Here is a 23,776-nt window from a genome sequence, read left to right as displayed (position 1 = left end):
GCCTGGATATCATCAGCCAAAGGGGTGGTTTCTGAGGCTCCCCAGCACAGGTGTTCCAGCTGTGACCTTCCCTGTGCACAGAGCCACCACCCTGGCATCTCTGGGGGCCAGGAGCTTTTTGGGCCACCTCATTCTCTTTGTGACTGGCACCTCCTGGGGCTTGTCATGCTGGGTGCTACCCCTGGTGTGAAAGAAGTGGAGAAAGTTACAGAAGGTCAGGTGGGTGTTCAGGTAAAAATCTGCCAGGTAGAGGTGGAAATGGATTAGGGTTAACATGGAGAGAGCTCTTTTTTGTGAGGACTTGGGTGATCCAGAGCAAATCCAGGGCAGGTCTGTTCCTGTCCTCTCCCTCGACTCTCTCCATGAACATGGAGGCAGCTGGCACACAACCACAGGGACAGCAGGGCCTGAATGCATTCAACCCATAAAACCCCTGAAAGAGCACCCCAAACCCACTGCACCCTGCCCAGAGCCCACTGCATTGAAAAAAATTACAGGATTTTGAAGTAGCTCAGTGCTTGACATAAGTAGCTGGACTTGTTAGGCCATGGGTTGAACTTGATGTGAAGCCTGAGGCTGTGCTGTGTCAGGCAGAGGTGGATCAGAAGGAAACCAGGAGCTGACAATCTGATCAATAATAGTAAAGATCATTAATAATAGAATAGGCAAAGCTGCAGTTAAAATATTACTTTAGAATGCTGGAGCAGATTGTGGTCTGTGTACTGGAACACAGTATGGGGTTCCATCACAGTGTGGACTAACAGAACCAACCAAACCCTGACCAAAACCCACCTGAGGGGCGTGAAAGGTGAGAAGGACCCCAGGCTCTTGCTCAGGACTGTGGTCTGAGGGAGAGGGTATGAAACTTCTCAATTCCCAAGCATTTCTTTGTTCATGGTCCCTCTTCTGAGGCATCAGCTGGGGCAACTGAATACCAGGACTGATTTGTGCCAACAAACCCATTGGGGATGAGAACCTCAGGTAAAACCTTCTGCTGTGCCAGCAGCCCCTGCCTGTATCCCTGTGCCCATCTGGGAGATGTGGGCAGGGCTGGGCAGGTTCCATAGGCTCCTCAGCTGTGTAGCCCCTACCAGCCCTCCCCCATCACCCGTGGAGCTGCAGAAGAATGTCCCCATTTGCCACCGTTTCTTCCCCTTTCCCAGCTGTAATGTGCTCAACATGGCCAGGCTGTGACCTGCAGCCCTCCCCAGGGCTTGTCTTGCTGGTGGGGTGAGACCAAGAACACACCACGGTTGGAAAAGTGACCTTTATTTAAAAAATAAAAAGAGCAACAAACCCCAGATGTTCTGCAATAAACCCGTTGTGCTGTCTTGTCCCAACATGTGTGCGGTGTCCCTGCTGCCCTCCGTGGGGGGACACCGGGCAGCCCCTCGGGGCTGGCAGCCACCTCCCCTGCTCCTGTCCCGGCCGGGAATGTCACACCGGAGCGGGACCATCGCCCGCAGCAGGCACTTCTCCGGGTCCGTGTGTTCCAGCCCCCTCTGTCTCCTGCTCCAGCTGGCCGGGCTGCCCCTGCCCAGGGTGACGGGCTGGAGAGCCCGGGAGAAGCCGTTCCCAGGACGGGGCTGGCCCGGAGCATCCCTCGCCGGGAGCACCTGGGCTGCGGAGTCGCTCCCGTGGGAAGTAAAACAAACCCAAACAAGATAAAGTAGTGGCAGTGGGTGATGGGGGTGCGAGCCAGTCCTCGGGGGCTACACCAGCCCCGCCGCCTTCTCCTGCACGTTGTACTCCTTGCTCCTCTTCACCTTCCAGCTGATGAGGGCGAGCAGCACGGTGCCCACCACCTTGTAGCCCACCTGCAGCCCCAGGTATCTGCCGGGAGAAGAGCAGGGACGTGTCACCTCTGCAGCTGGCGCTTCCAGCCGGCCCCAGGCTGGGCTGTGGCCCCTGCCCTGCCCGGGGAGGGGCACAGGGTACCTGTTCCGGAGGAAATCGTTGTTGTAGTAGGCGCAGAAGCGGCCCGGGGCGCACTGCTGCTGCTGCCAGTAGATGCAGGAGGAGTCGATGAGGGCTCCGAACATGGCCGGGGCCGGCAGCCAGGCTGGAGGAGAGAGAGGATGGAGTCAGTGCTGATCCAGAGGAGGCTCGGTGCCTCCTGCAGCTCCAGCAGCCCCCCAGGCTCATTCAGGGAGGAACACTCACCCAGCAGTCTCATCAGCAGGAACTGCACTCCGATGGCGAACGACTTCTCATCCTGGTTCACCACCCTGCAGGGGAGAAGCCACGGGAGGTCAGAGCTGCTGGCCCTGGGTTTGGCCAGGACTTGGGCTGGTTGCAGGTTTATGACATCCTGTTGATCCCAAAATGGGAACCATCATATCAGCTGCCCCCTGGGACTGAGGGCCCTGCACACCACTCACCGTAACACCATCATGTAGAGGGGGTTGTGGGACAGGCAGGCGATCAGGGCAGCAAAGGAGATGAGGAATATGGTAGGAAGGAGCATGTGGGAGCAGCTGACTGGACAAGAGCCCGTGGAGGTGGAGAACAGCTCATTCCCATTCAGGGAACAGTTGTGGTAGATCTGTTGGAAACGTTTGGAACAAAACAGACGTCAGACTCCCAGCTCCAGGAGCAGCCTTCTCGGGACAAATCATCCCACATCCCTGTGCAGGACACCCATAGGAGCACCAGCTCCAGTTTTAAGGCACAGCCATGGCATCCTGTAATGGGGTTTGCCACCATCCCTGTTCCTCCAAGCAGATTCCTGCGCTTTAGCAATTCTCCAGGGCACCTTGCCAGGGCTCAGCACACCGTGTGGGAAAGATTCCACTCCCTTGTTGCATTTGTTGGGCTCCTGCAGCATCACTCCACTATTCCCAGCAAGGCTGCTTTGCTACCCACTTGCTTTACTCACCTTTTGTTTGGGGTTGGAGGGGTTGGTGGTGCTGTTGGTGCAGCCAGCGAAGCAGGGGGAGATGTATTCCGTGGTGTTTTTCCGGCACACGGGGTGGAAGATCTGCTTAGAGCATTGGCACCCAACCCGTGCCTTAACCTGCTGCTGGGAGTTGGGTGCACTGCCAGAAAGGAGGAGGGGAGAAAGTGGTAAAAAATTAAGAAATAGGACAGGGGGAATTAAAAAAAAAAAAAAATCCCTTTTACTAGTTGAGCAGTTTTCCTGTTCCTGTTTGGGCTGGGACACTGCCAGCAGCAGCCTGGCCTTCTGCCAGCCCCTGATCCCTGCAGGTACCTCTGGAAGCGTGCAGAGAATGTCACAGGAATTATGTTATGTCTACAAACAAGTACTGACACACTTCTTTTCTCTTTTTTTTTCTCAACTGAAAATTAATCATCCAAAAGCCTGTAGAAATGGACCTGGGCTCCATCCAGAGCTGCACAAACAGATGTGCGAACATCCACAGCTGGAAACACCACACGGACACAAACTGAAAGTGGGCACGTTCCCAAACAAGCCTGATGGCTGTGGAAGGGAAGAGGACAAACCCAAATCTGCCCTGTCTTCCCTCACTCCCCCAAGGAGTGCATCTGCTGGAGTCACACAGCCTGAGTCCTGCAGGAATGTGGGGCTGGGGAGCTGCCCTTGGGCAGGGTGGGATGGGGCTGCTCCACCCCCTGTGGGAAGATGGCATCAGAAATCTCTTCCTTGCTGGCAGTGCACTGGGAAATGAGCTCAATGCACTTGACATCAGGCCCTGGTGGTATACAAATGTCATTTTTTATCTTAGGAAGTCATGTAAGAGCCAAAAATATGCACTGAGGTGAGGAGAAAGATGATGTCCAGCTGGAACACTGGGAGCGTGCAAAGTGATGTGGACACAATGTTACTAATTTTCCCCTAAATATCCAGAGTGACAAATTACACCCTGCTTGTTTGGCCCAGAAAATCATGGATAAACGCCTTCCCAAGGTTTCTGGGCTGTGAAGCACCCAGACCTCCTCCATGCAGCGGGGATCAAGGAGCAAGAAGCAGCATGGTGACGTCTCCCGCCTCTCCAGCTGTGTGTGTGCCTGCCCGTGGGTAAGAGCTGGAGAAACGAGGGTCTGGGAGCAGCACCTGCATTACCTGGGGTGGTAGACGCCCTGGATGTGCCCTGTGGAGCAGCCCATGAAGAAGATGGGCAGGCAGATGAGGATGGAGAAGACAAGCACCACGACGGCGAAGCGCGGGATGGCGCGCAGGGAGAAGGAGAAGCGCTTCATGATGATCCCCCCCAGCAGCATCCCCAGGGCTGCTGCCGGCAGGTTCACAGCTCCTGCAGAGGAATGGAGCCATCAGGGGGGTCCTGCCTGCCCAGAACCCCTCCATGGGCAGGGCACAGCTCTCTGGACCCCACAGGAGTTGGCAGAACCCACAGATCCAACTGGTGTCCGAGACAGGTAGCTGGGGAACTACAGGTCAGGAAAGTCACCAACTACCCCAAAGTGAACCCCTCATCCAAAAATGAGCTTCCACTCACTTCTCCTCCAGGATTTTAAAAGCCTGGAGAAAATGGGCAGTTGGCTCCCTGCTGATGGATATTTTTTGCCTCCATCCCTGCTCACCTATGAGGAAGTTGGCCTGGGAGGAGGAGGCACCGTACTGCTTCTCCAGGAATTTGTTGAGGAAGGTGGACAGACCCGCAATGACGGAGGAGAAGCTGCACTGAGCCAGCACCAGGAGGATGAAGAGGGGGTTGAGCAGCAGCCTGAGGAAGATTTTTGGGAACCCTGCAGGGAAAACGTAGGAAAAATGTCTTTTAGCCATTTGTACTGGGAATAAACCCCCACCCTTAGCCTGTTCCCAGTAAGGATGTCTGTGGGATGATGTTGATCTGCTGGGGATGTCTGCGGGCATGGGAAAGCGGGAGGGGAGACACCCTAATGTGTCCCAGCAGCTGGCAGCACCATGGATGGGACATTGTGTCCTCTGGCCCCATCCACAGAGGCAGATGGACCCTGGGAGCAACTCTGTTTATTTGGTCTCTTCTGAGTTTTCTAATTAGCAGAGAGTGGTGGAGAGCCAGCATCCATTAAAGCCCAGAGAGAGGAGAAGAGGGAACTGACAGCTCCAGGATATGACTGCAGTGGAGGAGGAGGCAATGAGGGAGGGGCTTTATCTGGGAAGAAATCCTCCTGGAGCTAAAAGAGTCATTAATCTGGTGCCTGAGCAGTGACATCCCTCTCAAGCCTGTTTTGGCTCCACATAAACAGTGTCAGCTGCAGTGGGGTGACCTCGTCGAGGAGCTGGTGGCGCCGGCAGCTCCATGCCCACTCCTGGAGCTGGGGCTAAACCTCCCAGAGACCTTTTCTGGCACACTCCTACCACTTTAAGGTCCTCAAAGCAAAATTTGGCAACAATTGAGGCCCCACAGAAGAGGGGCCTCTAGAGGTCTGCAGTCACAGGGAGGCTGTGCCCACCTTCCCCAGGTCCTTACGCCCTCGTGGTGCCGGAGCTGGTCCACACACGGTGCTGGGCTCCCAAGGGCTCCCAACGATCCCCCTTGGGGTGAATCTGCTGGAGTGGGGCTCCCCACCCACCCCACATGGCCCAGCACAGCCCAGCATCCCCGTCCACCCTCTGCTGGACCCCTCCAGGAGTTTACTTTTGATGAACTCCAGCAGGGAGGTGTCTTGAGCAGCCCCTGTCTCCATCTTCCTGAGCATCCCGGCCTCCGTGTTCCGCTCCTGGCAGGGAGAGAGGAGCAGCCTGTGCTGAGAGGGGCTGGCACTGTCCTGGCACAGGCAGGCTCAGCAGGGCCAGGGTCTGTCCCAGGAGCCTTTGACCTCCAGCCAAGCCTTGCAATTACAGCAAAGCCTATCCCATGTGCCCTGAGCACTCCTCCAGGCTGGGAGAGCTGGGAGTGTTCGCCTGGAGAAGAGAAGGATCTGGGGAGAGCCCCTTCCAGGGCCTCCAAGAGAGCTGGAGAGGGACTTGGGACAGGGGCCTGGAGTGCCAGCACAAGGAAGAATGGCTTCTGGGTGCCACTAGGGTGAGATGGGACCTTGGGGACAAACTCTTGCAGTGGTGAGGCCCTGGCACAGGGTATCCAGGGAAGTTGTGGCTGCCCCTGGATTCCTGGAAGTGCCCAAGGCCAGGCTGGATGGAGCTTGGAACAACCTAGAATAGTGGAAGGTGTCTCTGCCCATGGCAGGGGGTGGAACAGGATGAGCTTTAAGGTCCTTGCAACCCAAACCATTCCAGGATTCTGTGATTAAAGGGGTGAATTATCTCAAATATCACTGCAGCCCCTGAGCAGAGCAGCAAGACAACAGCTTGTGGAGAGGTTTTAAGAACTTGGAAATCTTTCCTCCCCTGAACCCTGACAAAATACCTCCCTTTGAACTCTGCAAAAAGCCTGAAAATGAAAGTTAGAGAAAGTTCAGCTCAATTCTGGGGAGTCCTTTTGCCATAACTGTGAAATATTTTGGGTTTGATTTTACCTTTAAAGAATCAAGAAGCAAAACATTTCAAAACAGAACTAAAGTATTTTTGTAACGAAGCCAGCGGGGTTTGGCTTTGAAAACACCAAAATTACATATGTTAGTTATTTTCCAACCTTTTAAAATTTGTTGTAATGGGAAAGGGTTGCTGGACTGCCTTCCTCCCTCCCATCCCTCTCCTCTGGGGACACATATTCCCTCCCTGAGCACATCCCTGGCTCCAGGACGTTCCAGCCTCTGGAGATGAGGTCTCACCTCTCCTTTCAGCATGTAGCGAGGGAAAAAGAAGTAAGGGATGGAGGTGAGCACCAGGCAGCCCGAGGAGATGAGCAGCCCCAGCCACCAGGCTCCGATCCACCGCTGGTCGCCCGGCGTCAGGTCCACTGTCAGTGCAACACACAAGGACACTCTGTCAGAGCTCCAGGGGTGAAAGGGACACAGCTCCATCAAAATGTGGGCTGGTGGAGCATGAGGAGTCCCTGTGAGCACAACCCAAGGGTCTCCCCACTGGCAGGTAAGAGCAAATGGATGGAGGTGGGAGCTCCCACCAGTAGGACCAGCCCTGGTTGTGTTTGACCTGTGTTTTCCCTGGCTAGGAAAACAACCACTGCCACTCATCCCAACTGTACCAAGCCTCCCAAGGTGAGTGCAGGATGGATTTGGTCAGCATGGAAGCACGCTGGTGGCACAGGTTCAGCCCTAACCCCTGAGCCAACCAGTGAGGCAGAGATGATGGGGGCCTGACTCCATCCTCTGCCCGGAGAACACAGTGGCTTGGACCATGCTGCTGGCAGGGATGCTGAGCCAAGACAGGGCCTGGGAAAGGCTGTGCTGCTTTCCTGGAAAAAGTTGCTCCCCCATTGTTCCAGGCTGGGTCACTTTCTGCTCACAGGGACCGAGGGAAGGCCCTGTGCTGGCAGAAGCTCCTGGTTTTCAAGTGGACCAAACTCTGGGCGCCTTCTCCGGAAAAAGGAGGAGAAGGTGAGAGCCTCTCTGTCTCCAGCACACACATCCTATGCCTGGGCCATGAGAGGTCTGACAGATTGCCTGGCTTGCCTTGGGGACACGGCTGCCCACGGCCAGGATGGAGCCACGGCCAGCTCTGGGTGGGAGCTCCGTGCCAGGGTGTGACAGCAGAGGAGCCCACACCCCCCTGGAACAATCAGCCCACTTCCCCAAACAGGACCACTCCACTCTGGAGCCTGGACATCATCATGGAGCAACCAAGCAGAGGCTGCTAAATCCGTCTGCCACCGCAGGGAGTGGGCCAAGGCTTTTTGGCATTTCCTGCCCACGTTCATTTATTATTCTTATCAGGCACCGGACAAAAATGTCAGGCAGCTCTGATCTCTCTAAGGAAACACAGGAAAAGCCACATTAATGATGGAGCTGGGGTGAATTCTTTAGTGATTAAGTTACCAGAAATAATAGGCACATGCCTTGGATAAAGCAAATTATCCCTGCGGTAGCATCACCCACCACAGAGAGGGCTGAGAGCTCAGCCCCTCTCTCTGCAGGTGCTGGTGGCGGGTGCTGGGGAGGAGGATGAGTACACTCAAGTTCTCTGTGTATCCACAGGGCAGTGGTTGCCCTGTGGTTCTCTTCTCCATCCCTGGATTCCTCAGATTTCCCTGTTCCTCTCCACCACCACGCTAGGGCTGGGGGATACCTGCTCAGTGTGGTGGCAGTGGGCAGACCCCAGCCATGACCTCCAGTGCAGCACCATGAGTTGGGCATTGGAATGTCCCTGCCCCGAGCTCTGCTTCAGTGGTGGTGTCAGGACCACCTGTATCTTATGGGGTGATGGAGTGGATTATGCTGGGGGTGCTTCTCCAGGTCGGGTCTTTCCAGGGCAGTGGATTTTATGGGTCACAGGACTGGTGGCTTCTGTCACCCTTCATCTCAGAGTGATTTTCTGGCCCACAGAGGATCTTTAGGACCCGTGCTGGCTGAGCAGTACTCACCAGTGTCAACCCTCCCGATATCCACAAAGAGCCGCAGCACCACGGAGCCCAGCAAGTATCCAAAGGCAGGGCCAAACACAGCAATGGCAAAGAGGATGGCTGGGAAAAGGGAGCAGAGAGAGCCCCTGTGAGCAGGGAATTGTAGTTCCCATGCAGATATGGCTTCTGTCTTCCCAGGAAATGCAGGAATGGTGGCACCACACACAGAGGGCAGACAGCGCCCTTCATCACGCTTCAGGTGGTGAGAGGGTCCCCACTGCCCTGACACTGAAGGTGGTGTTTGTCTGACAGGAGCAGAGGGGGAAGGCAGCTGCCTGTGGACAAACTCCCTCTGCTCTGCTGCCATCAAGGCTTTGCTGACACAAGTTGTCAGCTACATCATTAATATCCGTGATATTCCTGAACCCCAGGGAGCAGCAGGGCTCTGACATCCTGGGCTCCCACAGGTGATTGAGACCTTCATGTCCTCTAGGACAAGGAAACAAGCACATCCTAATCCTCAGATCCAAGGAAAAATATTTGGTTCAAACGTCAGGAGAGGTGAAAGATTCTGAGGGCAAAAAGGCCACCAGACCACCCTGGGTGTAGCTGCACCCTCCCATTCCAAAACAGATAACCCATGAGGTCAGAACATTTTCTTTTGATTTGTTTGCAATGACAGGATCCAAGTTCCCTCCTTGAGAGAAACTCTTTCCACAGCTTTCTCAAGATGTTTAAAAGGAGGCAGTGAGCTTGAGCTGGGTCAGACATAAAATGAAATGGGATGTGGGGAGATGGAATTTCTGCTACATTGAGGCAACCCTGGAGCCATTCACCCTGACAGACATTCCCACAGCCCTAAAGGGAGCACCTGTATTATAAACAACACACCAGTCCCTCTTTCCTTCCTCTTTAGAACCTTTCAGGTTCCTTCAGTTCTCTTTCCTTCATTTTTGAGAATTTGAAGGGATCAGTGGGACCATTCATTCAAACAGTGATCCCTCACTGCAGAGGGGAGACAAGGATGAAGCCTGGAGCAACCTGGGATAGTGGAAGGTGTTCCTGCCCATGGCAGGGGATGGAACTGGATGAGCTTTCAGACCCCTTCCAGGCCAAACCACACTGGGATTCTGTGAAACAAAACAATGCAGAGCAATGGTCCCACTTACCAACATAGAGTGGAGAATTGTTGGAGTCTGCAAAGTCATCCACGTAGGATATCCCAAAGGGCTGGATGGGCACAGTGCCAATCCCAGCCAGCAGCTGGGCAATGACCATCATGGCCCACATGCTGCTGGCCTCCTTCTCAGGGTCCTGGGTGCTGTTTGAGCACACAAATCTATTCTCTGCATAGCACAGCTCATCCTGCCCCTGGCTTTTGTTACCTGGAAGGGGAAAAAAAATGAGCATTTCAACACTGGGTACATCCCCTGCCGCCTCCCACAGTAAATCCCCACATAGCAGGAATCTCCCAAACTCACTGAGTAAGCACAAACTGCTGGAATTTGGATGGATTGCTCATTTTATTCAGCGGTTCTCATCACCCTGCAATTCCTTTGGAGTATTATACTGAGGCCAGCAAACAAGCAGGCTGTGATTTTAATCACACTTTTAAAGAGTTCCTGCCCTGGAGTGATGGCAGACCTAACCCATGGCTGGTTTTTGCTGTCTGTGGTCTCTGCTCCCTTGTGGTACCCAGGCAGGAACAGGGAGCGATGCCCTCTGGGGTCAGCTGGCTGCCCTAAGCAGGACACTCTGCCCTGAATCCCTGCTGCCCCCATGGCTCAGGAGTAGCCCAGCTCCTTCCAAAACATGGCCCTTGCTTCTTCATACAGCCCAGACACTGGGGTCTTCACCCTGCTCCAGACTGCCATGGAAACTCCAGCCAGGACTGAAGTATCTTCAGGGGCTGTTCACAGACTGAATGTGTTCTTTTCCATCAGGCAGTCCACACAATGTCAATATCTCTGCCCTGGCCATCTGTTTTTGCAGTGCATCCTCTAATCCTGTTCAGTTTATCAAAGGTGTTCTGCAAGAATTGTGCTCTAAACAGAACTTTTGGGTCATTTCCATTCTGCATGGAAAACAGAGCTGCCATTGTTCACACGAGCTTGTTCCCAAAGCCTTCCCAGTGAAAGCAGCAGCCTTCCTTGGACTGGATCAGATCAGGATCCTGGCCAGAGCAGGCCATGGGGACAGGGAAGCTTTGCTATATCACAGAATTCCAGAATGGTTTGGGTTGGAAGGGACCTTAAAGCCCGCCTCATTCCACCCCCTGCCATGGGCATGGACACCTTCCACTATCCCAGGTTGCTCCAAGCCTTGTCCAACCTGGCCTTGGACACTTCCAGGGGCAGCCACAGCTTCTCTGGACACCCTGTGCCAGTGCCTCAGTACCTCACAGGGAAGGATTACTTCCCTAATATTTAAACCTACTGTCTCAGAGAAACTGTGGCTGCCCCATCCCTGGAAGTGTTCAAAGACAGACTTGGAGCAACCTGGGGCAGTGGAGGGTGTCCCTGCCCATGGCAGGGGGTGGAATGAGATGATCTTTAAGGTCCCTTCAAACTCAAGGCATTCCATGATTCTGCAACAACAGCTGGAATAACATGTGCAGGAGAGGCAGAAGAAACCCCACATGTAATTTTTGCATTCAGAAAGGGTTTCCAGAGCTATGGTGACATCAGGTTCAACCAGCAACTGCCCACCTTAAGGCTCTGCCCTCACTGCTTGAATCACGTGTGCCCTGGGAACACCCCCTCGTTTTGGGGGGCAGTCACGCATCACCCATCAGGAGCAGCTGGACCTGGGTCTGTGGGGGCACAGCTGGTGGCACTCACCCGTGCTGAGGGCAGTGTACTCGTAGGGGCCCGAGAGGAAGTGTGGCAGGGTGACCAGGAAGGCGCCCAGGGCCAGCAGCAGCCCCCCCAGGCCGATCACGCGCGGGCGGTGCACGCGGCTGCCGAAGTAGCTGACAAAGATGATGAGCACCACGTTGCCAATCTGGAAAAGGCACAGAGAACGGGGAGGAACGTGAGAATCCACACAGGATCACAGAATGGTGAGGCTGGGAGAGACCTCTAAGATCACTGAGTCCAACCTGTGTCCTAACACCTCAACTCTAGCACCAAGTGCCATGTCCAGGCTTTTTTCAAACACATCCAGAGATGGTGATTCTGCCACCTCCCTGGGAAGAGCATTCCAGTCCTTTATTATTCTTTTGGTGAAAGAGGACATCCAGGCCCTATGGCTGTGTCTGGGCTCTCATCAGGAGGTGTTTGGCCCTCACAGGAGCATCCCCTGGCCCTGCCTGTTCACAGCACGGCAGTGCTCCCTTCTCATCCCCAGCCACAGGGTCACCTCTGGGCATCCCTTGTTGGCATGAATGACATCACAGCTTCCCTGTCATCTGGTTGGGGTCTTTCAGCACCCACACCTGCCCCCCACCCCACAGCCATCCCAGAATCATTTGGGTTGGAAAAACACTCCAAGAACATCAAGTTCAGCTGCTCCCTGAGCACTGCCAGGGCCACCACTGACCCATGTCCCCAGGTGCCACATCCAAACCCTTCCAAGAATGGGGACTCTATCACTGCCCTGGACAGCTGTGCCAGGGCTGGGCAGCCCTTTCTGGGAAGAAATTTTCTCTCATACACAAACTAAACCCTCCTGGCCCAGCTTGAGGTCATTTCCTCTTGTCCTGTCCCTCGTTCCCTGGGAGAAGAGATTGACTGATGTGGCACAAACTGACAACTCCTCCAAAACCAGCAAGGAATGAAACATATTGCCTCCACTCCTGTGACTCAAACAGACATGAGCCCTGCTACAAAGTCCAGCTCACTGCAAATATTTATGACCCTGGGCATTTGCAACTGCAGACAGCATCAACTAGAAAGCCATGAAACCACACAGCTCGCTCAGGCAAGTGGGTGAACACCACAAAATTCCCATTACATGGGCTTTAACAGGACAACCTAAACATCATTTTAACTTTGGCACGTTGAAGCTGTCCCTGCTCATTTGCAGGAGGTTGAGCAAGATGGCCTTTCAAGGTCCCTTCCAACCCAAACCACTCTGTGATTGTATGTATGGCTCAGAAAACTTTGTATTTATGTTTGTGTGGGCTCCCTTGTTTGTCTCTTTGTGGGTTTTGTTCTTGGAATTGCCGTAGGCACCAACGCACTAAGATTGCTGTCCTGGACAGGCAGGGCACCTCCCACAGTCACAGGCAGCAGGAAGTCTCAGTGGGCCCTGAGACATCTTTTTAATCCCAAATGTCCATGCTGGTTGAGGTAAGACTTGGGCATTCACTTCCCCAGGGATCCAGGAAGATTCCCAGTGTCCAGCTTCTTGATGGAGCATCCCCTGTGCTCACCAGGGAGCTCATGAACAAGTGTGCTGCCACTTGGTGCCAGCAAAAAAAGTCTCTGCCAGCAGATCTTTTCCTGTCATTTCCCAGGCCTTGAAGAGCTGCTAGGAAGGACAGAATTCCTGAAAATGTAAACGAGGAAACTTATTCCAAGGGATTTCTTGATAAAAAAGTGTTAGTGAGAAAATCCTCAGCCAGCTCAGCGATATGCCTTAAACTGCCAGAGGGCAGGGTTAGATGGGATATTGGGAAGGAATTCTTCCCTGTGAGGGTGGGCAGGCCCTGGCACAGGGTGCCCAGAGCAGCTGTGGCTGCTCCTGGATCCCTGGAAGTGTCCAAGGCCAGGTTGGACAGGGCTTGGAGCAGCCTGGGCTAGTGGAAGGTGTCCCTGCCCATGGCAGGGGGTGCAATGAGATGGGATGAACTTTAAGGACCCTTCCAACCCAAACCATTCCGGAATTCCATCTGGTGGAGGTCTGCTGTGGTCCAAGGGCCACCAGCACAGGACCCCCCATTCCCCCCGGAGGTGGCAGAGCAGAATGAGGTGTGACGAGGTGTCCCAGAGCACAGCACAGCTGCTCTCCCAGCACGGAGGCTGAGGAAGCCCTGGGTGTGAACAGCCCCAAGACCCTGTTTTGGGAAGGTGCCCCCCAGGTCCTGGCCCCCCTTTGGGTGCTCCTCTCCCAGTTACCTCGTGCAAGCTGGAGATGAAACCTGAGGAGAGGCTGGAGAGCCCAAAGCGCTTCTCGATGGTGGTGAGGCTGCTCTTGAAGTTGGCGCTGTAGAGGAGCTGGGAGAGCTGGAGGAGCCCATGGCACAGCACAAACACCTGTGGGCAAACAAAGAGTGCCACTCCAGTGAGGACCCAGCTGGAATCACAAACTCATTAAGGCTGGAAAAGACCTCCAAGGCCATCAGGTCCAACCTTGGACCGGGTACTGCCATGCCCACTAAACCATATTGAGAAGTGCCACATCAGCTCCCTGTTTTGGCACTTCCAGGGATGGTGACCCCACCACTTCCCTGGGCAGCCTGCTCCAATGATCAACCACTCTTTCAGTGAAGAATTCCCCCTGATATCCAATGTGAGCCTCTCCATGCAGCCTCTGAGGCCATGTGAGACCACAGTGCCCTGCTGCTGCTGCGTAACTGCTGGCACCCACATCCTGCATGAGCGTATTCCAGCTGGCTCTGGCCAATGGCTGCACCTCTGGCATGGAGCATCCTGGGATTCACTCAGCTGGAAAGTCAATTTACTGAACCTGCTCCAAGGGGTGTTGCTAGAAAAAGTTGAAAAAGGGTGTTAAAAGCCCCAGAGAGAGAGGATGAAATATGCACAGCGTGGTCTCACTACCGGAAGATTCCAAAACAGTATTCCAAACCCAGCATCTTCCTTTGAGCCGGGCAGCGAGCCGAGCCAGGAGCCAAGCTGAGCAGAGGCAGAGGAGGGAACACAGAGAGTTTGGGAGAAATCTGGCTGAAATAGCCTGGGTGGGCTGCGAGAGGAGAGCGCTCTCAGCCAGGGATGCAAGAGGCAGCTCACAAGGGTCTTTTGATCTATATTTAGCCAGAACAAAGTTTTCCTTTATTTTTCTTGGAACGGAATGCATCCACGCGGCGCCAAAAGCATTTTAAAATCAATTAAAAAAAAAAAACCCAACAAACAAATAAAAACCAAATGAGGGAAGGTCTTTTAATTTAGATTGAGAGGAAATCAAATATTTGCTGAGTACCGGAAGAGTGTCCCTCAATGATAACGTCGGGAAGTGCGAGGTGATGGATGGGGGATCAAAGGTACTGCAGGGCTGACAAATTCCTGATGTTCTTGGCCAGGAGAGCAGCAACAGTCCTTAGGAGTATTTATCTGGAAGGGCGGTAGCACCCAGTAGCCCTGACCCATCAAATGATTTTAAAAAAAAAAATCAAAAAAGATCAGCTCGGAGGATGCAAATTCCATGAGTGGGTGGAGTTGTGTTTAGGGAGCAGAGGATGATGCATGGCCAGACCCAGCAATTGTTACAGAATTTAGGTAGAAGACGGGAAAGAAAATGGTTTCTTGAGAGTCTTCTCCTGTGAAGGAAGAGAGATCCAGCCAAAAGACTTGGCTGGGAATCTAAAAGCATAAGGGATGGGAGAGATGCTGACAGACAGCAGAAGAGAAGAGGATGGAGATGAAGGAGAAGGATAAAATGGAGCCCTGGCAGTGTGAGGGCAGGCTTGGAAAAACCTGGAGACCATGAGGAAGATGAAGGAGAAAGGCAAACACTCAAAAATGAGGGAGGAAGGATCACAGGCACAGCCATCACAGAGTCCCCAGAGGGCTGAGAGCAGACAGGCTGGCATCAGGCTGGCATCAGGCTGGCATTGCCATTGCAATAACCAGGAGAGGACAAAGTCCAAGCTGGGACTTTGCCCCGACCAAAAGCTGCAGAACAGGAATTTGGGGTGTAACGTGGGAAATCCTCCCAGACAGGGCCAAAGTGGAAGTGAAATATTTGCCAGTAAACTCTTGAAGCTGAATGACCTCTCCATCCTCCCACTATCAGCTCCCACACTTGAAATCCCATCCCAGGACAAAGTCCTGTGGGTGAAAGCTGGATCCACCATCCTTCCCAGGCCTGACCTGGAATCATCATCTGGAGCAGAGGGGTGACTCCAGGGAGGATGGTGACTGGAGAGGGGATCTTGTTGCCAGAGATCAATTTTTGTCCGTGTGGCTCTGGGCAAACCCTACAGAAGCCTCTGGAGCAAGGAAGTGCTGGCTGAACAGCAGCAGCCCGGGAGCCACGGAGCAGCTGGACACAGAGCTCTCCTGGAGCCAGGCGCCAGCCAGAGAAGCAAAGCTGTTTACCAACAGGGAGGGAAGAGGGTGGATCACCAAGGCTGAATTTAGCACAGCAAATGTCAGCCTGACCCCAGGGCAGATGGGGACATGGAGTGTCCAGGACAGAGGGGATGCTGGCACGGAGGGAAGATGAGGAGGAGAGGCAGCCTGGCTCCCCAGAGTGCTGGGAGGAGATGGGTTGGAGGCATGGAAGGACCATGGGAATCGCGGCAGGAGAGGAGAGGAGAGGGACAAGCCATGGGTGGAGAGGGCAGGGAGGAAAAGGCAGAGCTGCCAGGAGATGCCCTGGGATGCCTGGGTGATAACCTGGGATGGCCAAAATGGAGCCCTGGGTCCAGAGATTCTTGGGAACAGGCTGGGGCTGCCTGCCAGGAGGGAAGATGAGGTGGGAGAAATGCAGTTGGAGAGCACCAGCAAAGGGAGAGAAAAACCTTGGGGTGTGACTGCTTCCCCCTGTCCTTCTAATCCAGCTCTTGTCTGCAGGATTAACCGGAAAGGCAGCGAAGCCTGGATCCTCCAGGGATGTGATCCCACCCTGAGACCACACAGCAGCCTCAGCCCTCGGATGTGCAGAGCCCTGAGAATGGGAGGGGAAGGGCAGGGGTGGTTTTTTTCCTTGGGAAGAACCTGCCACCCAAAACAGCAGAGAAAGGCAAAACAACCTTTGCTCCAGGACTTGTGCAGCTGGAGTCTGGCTTTTCCAGACACACTCCAAGTGTCTAGAGGTGAGATGAGGCCTGATTCAAGACTTCCCCTGAATTCAGAAGACTCAGTTTTAATTATAATAAGAACATCCTAAACTTTGAAGGCTCTGAGTGCAAAAAAACTGGGAGAGAGCCTTACTTGGAGAGCTCCCCCAAAGGAGTCCATGCACACCCTGAGGCTGGTGCACATGAGGGGCACCACTCTCCTGTGTCCCCTCACAGGTCCTCACGGGTCTCTCCCATCCCTGTCTCTCTTCCCACACGTTCCCATCCCCACATGCTCACGCTGACCACCCACAACCTGCCGGAGCATGGAAACCAGCCCCGGCCCTTCCAGCTGCGCCAGATGTGCTGTGCTGCCCCACGCTCCCGCCGAGCAGCCCCAGCAGGGGAGGGAGCTGCCCTAATCCATCTTCCCTGGTGACAAGAAGGGGCTCTTGAGGAAGAGCCAAGCTCACTCGCAGGGAGGTTTCGCTGACGCAAAGCCGGCACGAGGGCGAAGGCGCGGTGGGAGGTTGAGGAGCCGGGGGCACTCCCAAGTGCTGACCCTCCGGAGCAGAGGCTCCCACGGGAGCCTGGAGTATTTTTGGAGCTGCAGGCAAGGAGTGCAGACAGGCAGGGAGCAGCACAGGAAGGGCCAAAGGCGTGGAACCCCCCCAGAATCTCCTTGTAATCGTCCCCGCGCTTCTTTCGGAGCAATCCTGACTCCAAACTGTTTGTACAAGGCACTTGACTCCTTTCCAAAAGGAAAGTCAGTCCCAGCCTAGACTTCTGCCTGAGATGTGCCCAACAAATACTCAGGTTTTATTTCATAGGAGTGAACCATCTCTATGGAGCCTCCGGGATCTCCAGGAGTCAGGATAAGGCTCTCCCAGGTGGGAGCCTAAGTCTGCTCTGCAGGGACCACAGGTTTGGGAGGATCCTGCTACATGTGGAATGGCCACTGCTCCACCTGGAGGAGTGAGTTGAGGGTTAATTCCTTGCTGTGCTTCCACACTTCCTGTCCAAAGTTATCCCTCACCTCATTTTTCAGTGTCTTCCCCTTGGCAGCCCTGGTTGGAGATAAAGAGAGTGGAAAAGACTCCAAGCTGCCTACCTCTGGAGTCTCCCTCCACTTTAATCTCCAGAACTTGCAAGAGGAAAAAAAAGGAAAGGGAGGGGGAAATGTAGGAATTAATAAGAACATCCCCAAAATTTTAACAGGGAGAAGACAGAGTGTTTATTTTAGAGTAGTGAGATAACTCTTACTACACTGGGAGATCCTCCTGCAGTAGGTCACTGAGGTCACTCAGTCCAAAAGAAATATATCAGCTGGATATGGAAAGTGTAGGGTTAGGGTTAAATAGAGTGGGGAAATACATCCCTCCTTGGCATCACTTTCCTATGGGCAGCTGCCTGGATTTGTAGACCAAAAAGTACCATGAGGGATGAAAAAAAGCACAGCATTTCCAGAAAGGGGGCCAGACACCCTGCAGAGAGCCCAGCCTTTAGCACAAACCCTCTGAGCCTGGCCTGATGGCAGAAGTTGGCTTCTAAGTGGGATTTCTATTGCAAATAACAAAATAACATAAAATTTAACCTGATCAGGGGTTGCCTGAAGCACTCTGGAATGACGACTGTCCACTGCCAAGCCAGGCAGGTTTTACACCCCCCGGCTGTCACGGGCAAAGACAATATTTGCTCTTTTCTGCAACAAACAGACATGGGATTTCCTGGCACTGTATCCCTTCACAAGGCCCAGGTGAGCCCAGCTTTGCCCAGAATGGGGGTTTTTGGCTGCAGAGGCAGACTCTCAATGTGGGATGCTTCCCAAGAAAACACCGCTCTCCAAATAGGACACCAGGCATCCCTCAGCCTTTCCTCCCTCTGGCAGGCTGGGTGGTTGTTCTTCCTTCATTCTTTGCTGAAGGTCTGTTTTCATTCTGGGGCATCAGGATCCCATGAGGTTTTCCCTGAGGGCAGGTCCAGGCTGGCTGTGCTGTGCCTGACCCAGAAGTGTGTGCAAACACTCCTCGTGCTCCCTATCAGCGTCACTCCTCTCCCGTCCTGCTCCCACAATCTTATCTACACTGACCACTCCTAGCTTGTGTTTGGGCACCCAACCACCTCACCCCTCATAAAATTACCTTGTCTCAGGTCTCCTAGACCTTGATCCCACTAAACTTTCCAACCCATCTTTTTCCTTATCCCACTGCTGGTGGTGCTGGTGAAGACCGGGTGGTTCTTCCCTTCTGGAGCCTGATCTCACCAAAAGCAGATGTGAACCACAGTGCTGGACCATCCAAACCCAACCTGTGCTCTCTGGTGCCAGCACCATCACCACAAATGCTGGAAGACCCAGGTCCTTCTTCTCCTGTCACTAAGGACCCTCCTGTCTTTGCCACAAACACTCATCCAGCCTGCACAGTGCCCAGAATTGCAATGTTGCTTTGGTTTTCTTGCTTAAATCAATGGCTCTAATCAGCCATGACTTTCCCCTTTCTGTGTTTCCCTCTCCAAACCTACAGCCACGCTGCCTCCTGATCTGTGACTTGATAAATCTCCTGCTCTGGCTAAACAAAGCAATTAATAATCTCTTCCAACAGGATATGAGAGCACAACTGGTACATCTCCAGGCTTCTAGAATACACTCCTCAGCAAATTCCTTGGAAGGAAGGGACAAAAAACTTGCCCTGCTGCTGTTGGGACCTCAGACCCCAAGGCCAGGCTCCGTTTCCTCTGCAGGAGACATCCAGCCTCCCCAGGGAGGGGAGAGCTCCCTGCTCCTGCTCACTGCTCCCAGCACCTTCGCCCAGGATGCTTTCAAGCCTTATCACACTCTGAGAGCCCACAGACTCCTCCTGACCTTGCTGTCCCCTCTCCTACCCTCTTCCATTCCCTCCCTCTCCTTGCCCCAGTACAACACCCAATTTAAAGCTCTCCTAAGGCTTTTAAATCTCTCTCTGGATCACCTCTGGCTGACATAAGTGAGAATAATTCTCTGTTGTCCTCCTGTTTCCTTTTCCATGCCAGGCAGTCTGCAGGCGTGGAAAAAAAAAGCCTCTCCCTGCCTGCACTCACAACACTTTCACACTGCTCCTCTGTGGTCTCCAGCTTCCAGCTGAAACCAGTCCAGCTCCTCTAAATCAAAAGATATTTATAAAGCTCTCCTCCTTGTCATCTTTCTGGGGATCCCAAAATCAATTAAAATAGTTCAAAACCACGAATGAGACAGTAAAGGCGAAGAAGCCAAAATATCTGAGGCTCTGTAAACAGAGAATTCCTGTATAATAATCCTTCTCCAGTGGTTGTCTGGGAGCAGAAAATGGACACAGAATCATGGCCTCATTAAGGAAAAGACCTCCAGAATCATCAAGCCCAAGATGAGTTTAAATCACATGGCTGGGGCTCTGGACTGGGGGACACTGATGGACACCCTGGCCATGGGTGGGTATCAAAAGGACCAACCACCTTCTCCACCTTTCAAACCAGTTTCAATCCTTTAGGCTGTGAGGTTCTCAGTGTCCCCAGTGCCACCAGGGGCTGGCATCCACCTGAAGGTTGGGTTCATGCTGCATTTGCTGAGGAGCACACAGCTGCAAGTCCCCAAACCCCAGTCAGCACAACCCTGGGAGCTCTGGTGAATCATGGAATGTTTTGGGTGGGAAGGGAGCTTGAAGCCCATCCAGTGCCGCCCCTGCCATGGGCAGGGACACCTCCCACTATCCCAGGTTGCTCCAAGCCCTGTCCAGCCTGGCCTTGGGCACTTCCAGGGATCCAGGGGCAGCCACAGCTCCTCTGGGCACCCTGTGCCAGGGCCTCAGCACCCTCACAGGGAAGAATTTCCCCCCAATATCCCATCTAAATGTCTCATCACCACCCCCATCTCCACCAGGGCTGTGGGGTTACCGGGATGCTCCAGGTTTCTGGCTGAGGTCAGAGCTCAGCAAAACCTCCCAGCGCCAGCACCTGCAGGAGTTTTGTGCTCTGCTTTGTGTCTCGCAGGGGGATGAGGGTGGGAGCAGCGGGCAGCCCTGGGGCCGAAGGCAGCGGCGGGGCTGGTTCCAGCTGCGGGGCACGGCCGGCAGCAGCCGCGCTCCGGCCGGGCCAGGCGGAGCCCTGCGGTATCAGCGGGACAGAGCCCGCCCCGTGTCACTGCCCCTCCTGTGACTCAGAGCCATCGCAGACCCACCTGTGACCGCAGCTGGAACTGCACCTGTCCGAGCCCATGCCGCATCCACAAGGAATTGCTTCCTGACGTGCAGCTGCGCTGCTCCTGCATCCCCAGGACTCCAACCCCGTCCCACGGCATCCCTCAAACTGCCCCTTTCCACCAGGACTTCTCCCTCCCCGATGCCCATCCCTGGCACAATGTGTTCCCACACCTCCAAACGTCAGGGGCAATGGCTCCAGGTCTGGGTCCAGTTTTCCAGTTCTGGAAAACACCCAGAGAGAGATGGGGTCCAGTGCAGGGGGTGGTGGTCCCTGTCACAGGCATCATGGAGGGGCAAGGTGGTTACATGGAAAAATAATCTGTTATTTCGGCCCCAGCCCTGCAAAAGACACCCTGGATATGATCCCATCACGTGGGCTTTGGGGATTAAATATCAGCTTAGTGATCAACTCTTCCAAGTCTTGACAGTGTCCTTCCAAGCCTGTTAAAAACAGGGAACTTTGTTGTGTTGGAAATACTGTCCCCATCAGAAACTGCCATTGCCTGTGTGAGGATGTTGTGCCTGATGGCTCTGGGGAGGGTGATGCCCACAGCTTCCCATAAAATTCGGGGTTGGATGAGGCTTTTTTATAATCCACAATTCATAGCACCAGAGGCTCTTGTACAAATAAGAGCTACAAACCCTTTCAATGCAAGATGCTGGCCATGCCTTGCCCTCTGATGACCATTCACTCCAAAACTCCCCAAACCTGGAAATTCCACTGTGACCCTCTGACATCCTACTCATTTTTGGGGGCTGAGGGGGCTGACATTGCACACAGACTAGCCCTTTCTGACCCTGAAGCAGTTCTTTTGTTAATGTATATGTGTTTAATGCAAACATCACAGGACAGGAAGAGTGAATAGGTCAGGAAAGGGTGGGGGATCTTGTTGCCTGTCAACTTGTACATTTTTTTCTTAAAAGCTTGAATATTTCTCTGAGGGGTGGGTGTCCTGACTGCCCACCATCCCAGATGGAGCACATCATCCCTCTGATGCCAACGAGCTTGTTTGGGTAGAGCTCAAACTGTTCCTTCATGTGCTTGCACGGTGCCACTGCCAGACTGCTGACTCTTTAAACCAGAAACAATTCTCAACCAGGAGTTTTGAAGTAAAATCTTTAAAAAGCACTTTCAAAGCTTTTCTTCGGGCAATGGTTTTGCTGCCACTAGCAAAGTGACACCCCTGAGTCATCTGCCCTTGGCCAGATGCCCCTGGAAGGTCCCATCCAAGTGCCCTGGGGCATGTGGGGTGCTGAGCACCCAGCCTGACTCTGGGGCACCCACAGCCCACACCCTGTGACTGCCTGTGGGCTGTACAGATGGAGCAGCATTTATTTGTTGGGGCTTTTGGTTTTTAGTCTGAAAGTCTGACATCCTGCAAGAGGGTTTGGCAATGTTTTTTCACTCCAGGCTGTTTTTGCTTGCTGCCAGTTGCCAGAAAAGAGCAAGAACTGCAAGAAGAGCTCTGGTTTTGGGTGGCTTTACTCACCCCAAGTCGGGGTCATTACTGCAGCAGCCTGGAGGGGGCTGGGGGCAAATTTTGCACCTCCAGCAGAGCAGAAGACAGGTCAGCAGTCCCCTCCAGAGGAACATCGGTGTATCCCAGAAACCACCCAGGGTAATCTCAAGCTCTTTTCTCCGGGAGCCCACAGCCAAAAAGTGTCACCAAGTCACCTGCTGGAGTAGCCCAGCCTGGGCAAAGGGGATCTTCAGGGGTATGGGGCTGGGAGGCATCACCTGGGATCATTCCTGCAGCCCTGGGAGCTGTCAGGAGAAGCCTCCCCGTGGTATCCTACAGCATTCCCCAGAACCCCAGCACAGCCCGGGCAGCAGCACCGTCCTCCATGCAGGGTGAGGGAAGCAAACAAACCCCAAACCCATCCCGAGCAGACACCTTCTCCGAGGCCACACATCCCGAAAACCCCGAGCTGGGAAGCGCTGGCACAGCACAGCGCACACGCTCGGCTCCAGGAGCAGCGCTGGGAAAGCGCAGCCCCGGCAGCCCCGGCACGGAGGGTCCTGCCCCGCCGGCTGCCCCCGGCACATCCCCGGGGCCGCTCCCAAAAACCGCACCCGGCTGCTCCAGGTGCTGCCAAGAGAGGATGGAAAACCCCCCTGCCAGGGCCATCCAGGCGGATGTCCCTGGACATCCAGGGAAGCTCCTGGCAGCCTCGGTGCGCATCCAGAACCAGCCCAAAGAGCGGGGAGGGAGGGCAAAGCCAGGTGAGGGCTGGTGTAAAGGCAGCAGGATGGGACAGGTGACACACGGCCAGGTGAGCGTGTGCCCTCAGGCCAGCAGCGAGCTCAGGAGCCTGGAGCTCAGGCAGGGGCCGGCTCTCAGGTGGCAGCACCCAGGTGAGGAGCTGGGCAGCCAGCACGGAAAACCACCTCAGCCCACCGAGCTTTCGTTCCTGTCACTCAAAAGCTCCGCTCACCCGAGTTTTTAAAGCAAGCCCGTGTTATTCTAAGGCAGTGCTTTCTTTTCACTCCAGGATGTGGTTAATCATTCCCCAGGCAGCAGCACACCGTGTACGAGAGCCGTGGGGAAGCTCACGGAGAGCTGATCCATGGGGTGAAACACCCACGTGCCGAGCAGGGCATCACTCCGACCCCGCAGAGCCCCCCGCCCTGCCCAGCCAGGGCTCCCCAGGACTGCCCCAGGAGCTGATGTTCAAATTCTGCATCTCCCAGCACCCTTCGTTGCACGGGGATGCGCGGGGTGGGCTGGGGTCCCTCTCCGGGCAGGACCCCCCCTCCCTCCTCGCCAGCATCCCTGCCCCATCCTTACTTTGATGTTGCAGAAAAAACTCCTGGAGCAGGTGCCGGAGCTCTTGGGGATGTCCACCGGGGATTTGCCAACCTCGGGGCGGACTCCCATGGCGAGGGCTTCCCGGGGAGCCCGGGATGTTTGGGCTGCCGCCGCTCTCCGGCCCGGCCCGTCCCGCCGCCCGCCCGGGCTGTGCCGAAATCCCTCCGAGGCTGCGAGTGAGCCCGGCAGCGGCAGCGCCAAGTTCTTATAAATCGGCTCTCGGGAGCGATGATGAAACGCTTTCTCCTCCCTCTTTCGCTTTGTGCGCCGAGGGAACTTTAAAGTCGCAGGGAGCAAAGGCAGCGCGCACGGAGCCGGTGGGCAGGGGGCGAGGGCTGTGACAATGCTCTGCCCGCCCGTGGGGACACCCAGCGCCACCAGCCGCCTCCGTGCCCCCGTGCCAGCCTGCAGGACCTGGCTGGACAAGGGAACGGCGCTGGCAGTGGAGCCTTCCCGCGAGGAAAACCACCGGGATTTTAATCCAAATGTCCCCTGAAGGGGCGAGAGGAA

The 23,776-nt window shown here is 54.6% G+C and overlaps 1 protein-coding gene across 1 annotated transcript; it reads right to left on the bottom strand.

Moving 5' to 3' along the window:
- Positions 1-1,252: 1,252 nt before the first annotated feature.
- SLCO2A1 (solute carrier organic anion transporter family member 2A1) lies at positions 1,253-23,538 on the bottom strand. The gene is made up of 14 exons (XM_009089295.4): positions 23,246-23,538; positions 13,406-13,543; positions 11,186-11,348; positions 9,515-9,730; positions 8,367-8,465; positions 6,658-6,785; positions 5,565-5,646; positions 4,525-4,689; positions 4,046-4,235; positions 2,879-3,038; positions 2,382-2,545; positions 2,164-2,228; positions 1,939-2,062; positions 1,253-1,833 (listed from the first exon to the last, which is right to left on the bottom strand). The coding sequence occupies exons 1-14, from the start codon at positions 23,333-23,335 to the stop codon at positions 1,713-1,715; spliced, it is 1,905 nt and encodes a 634-aa protein (XP_009087543.2). The 5' UTR covers positions 23,336-23,538; the 3' UTR covers positions 1,253-1,712.
- Positions 23,539-23,776: the final 238 nt, after the last annotated feature.

This window comes from Serinus canaria, chromosome 9, assembly GCF_022539315.1.
Source record: "Serinus canaria isolate serCan28SL12 chromosome 9, serCan2020, whole genome shotgun sequence".
In the NCBI taxonomy this organism is placed as follows: Eukaryota; Metazoa; Chordata; class Aves; order Passeriformes; family Fringillidae; genus Serinus; species Serinus canaria.
Note: the sequence above shows the minus strand (reverse complement) of the source record. Positions and strands in the feature narration are given on the sequence as shown.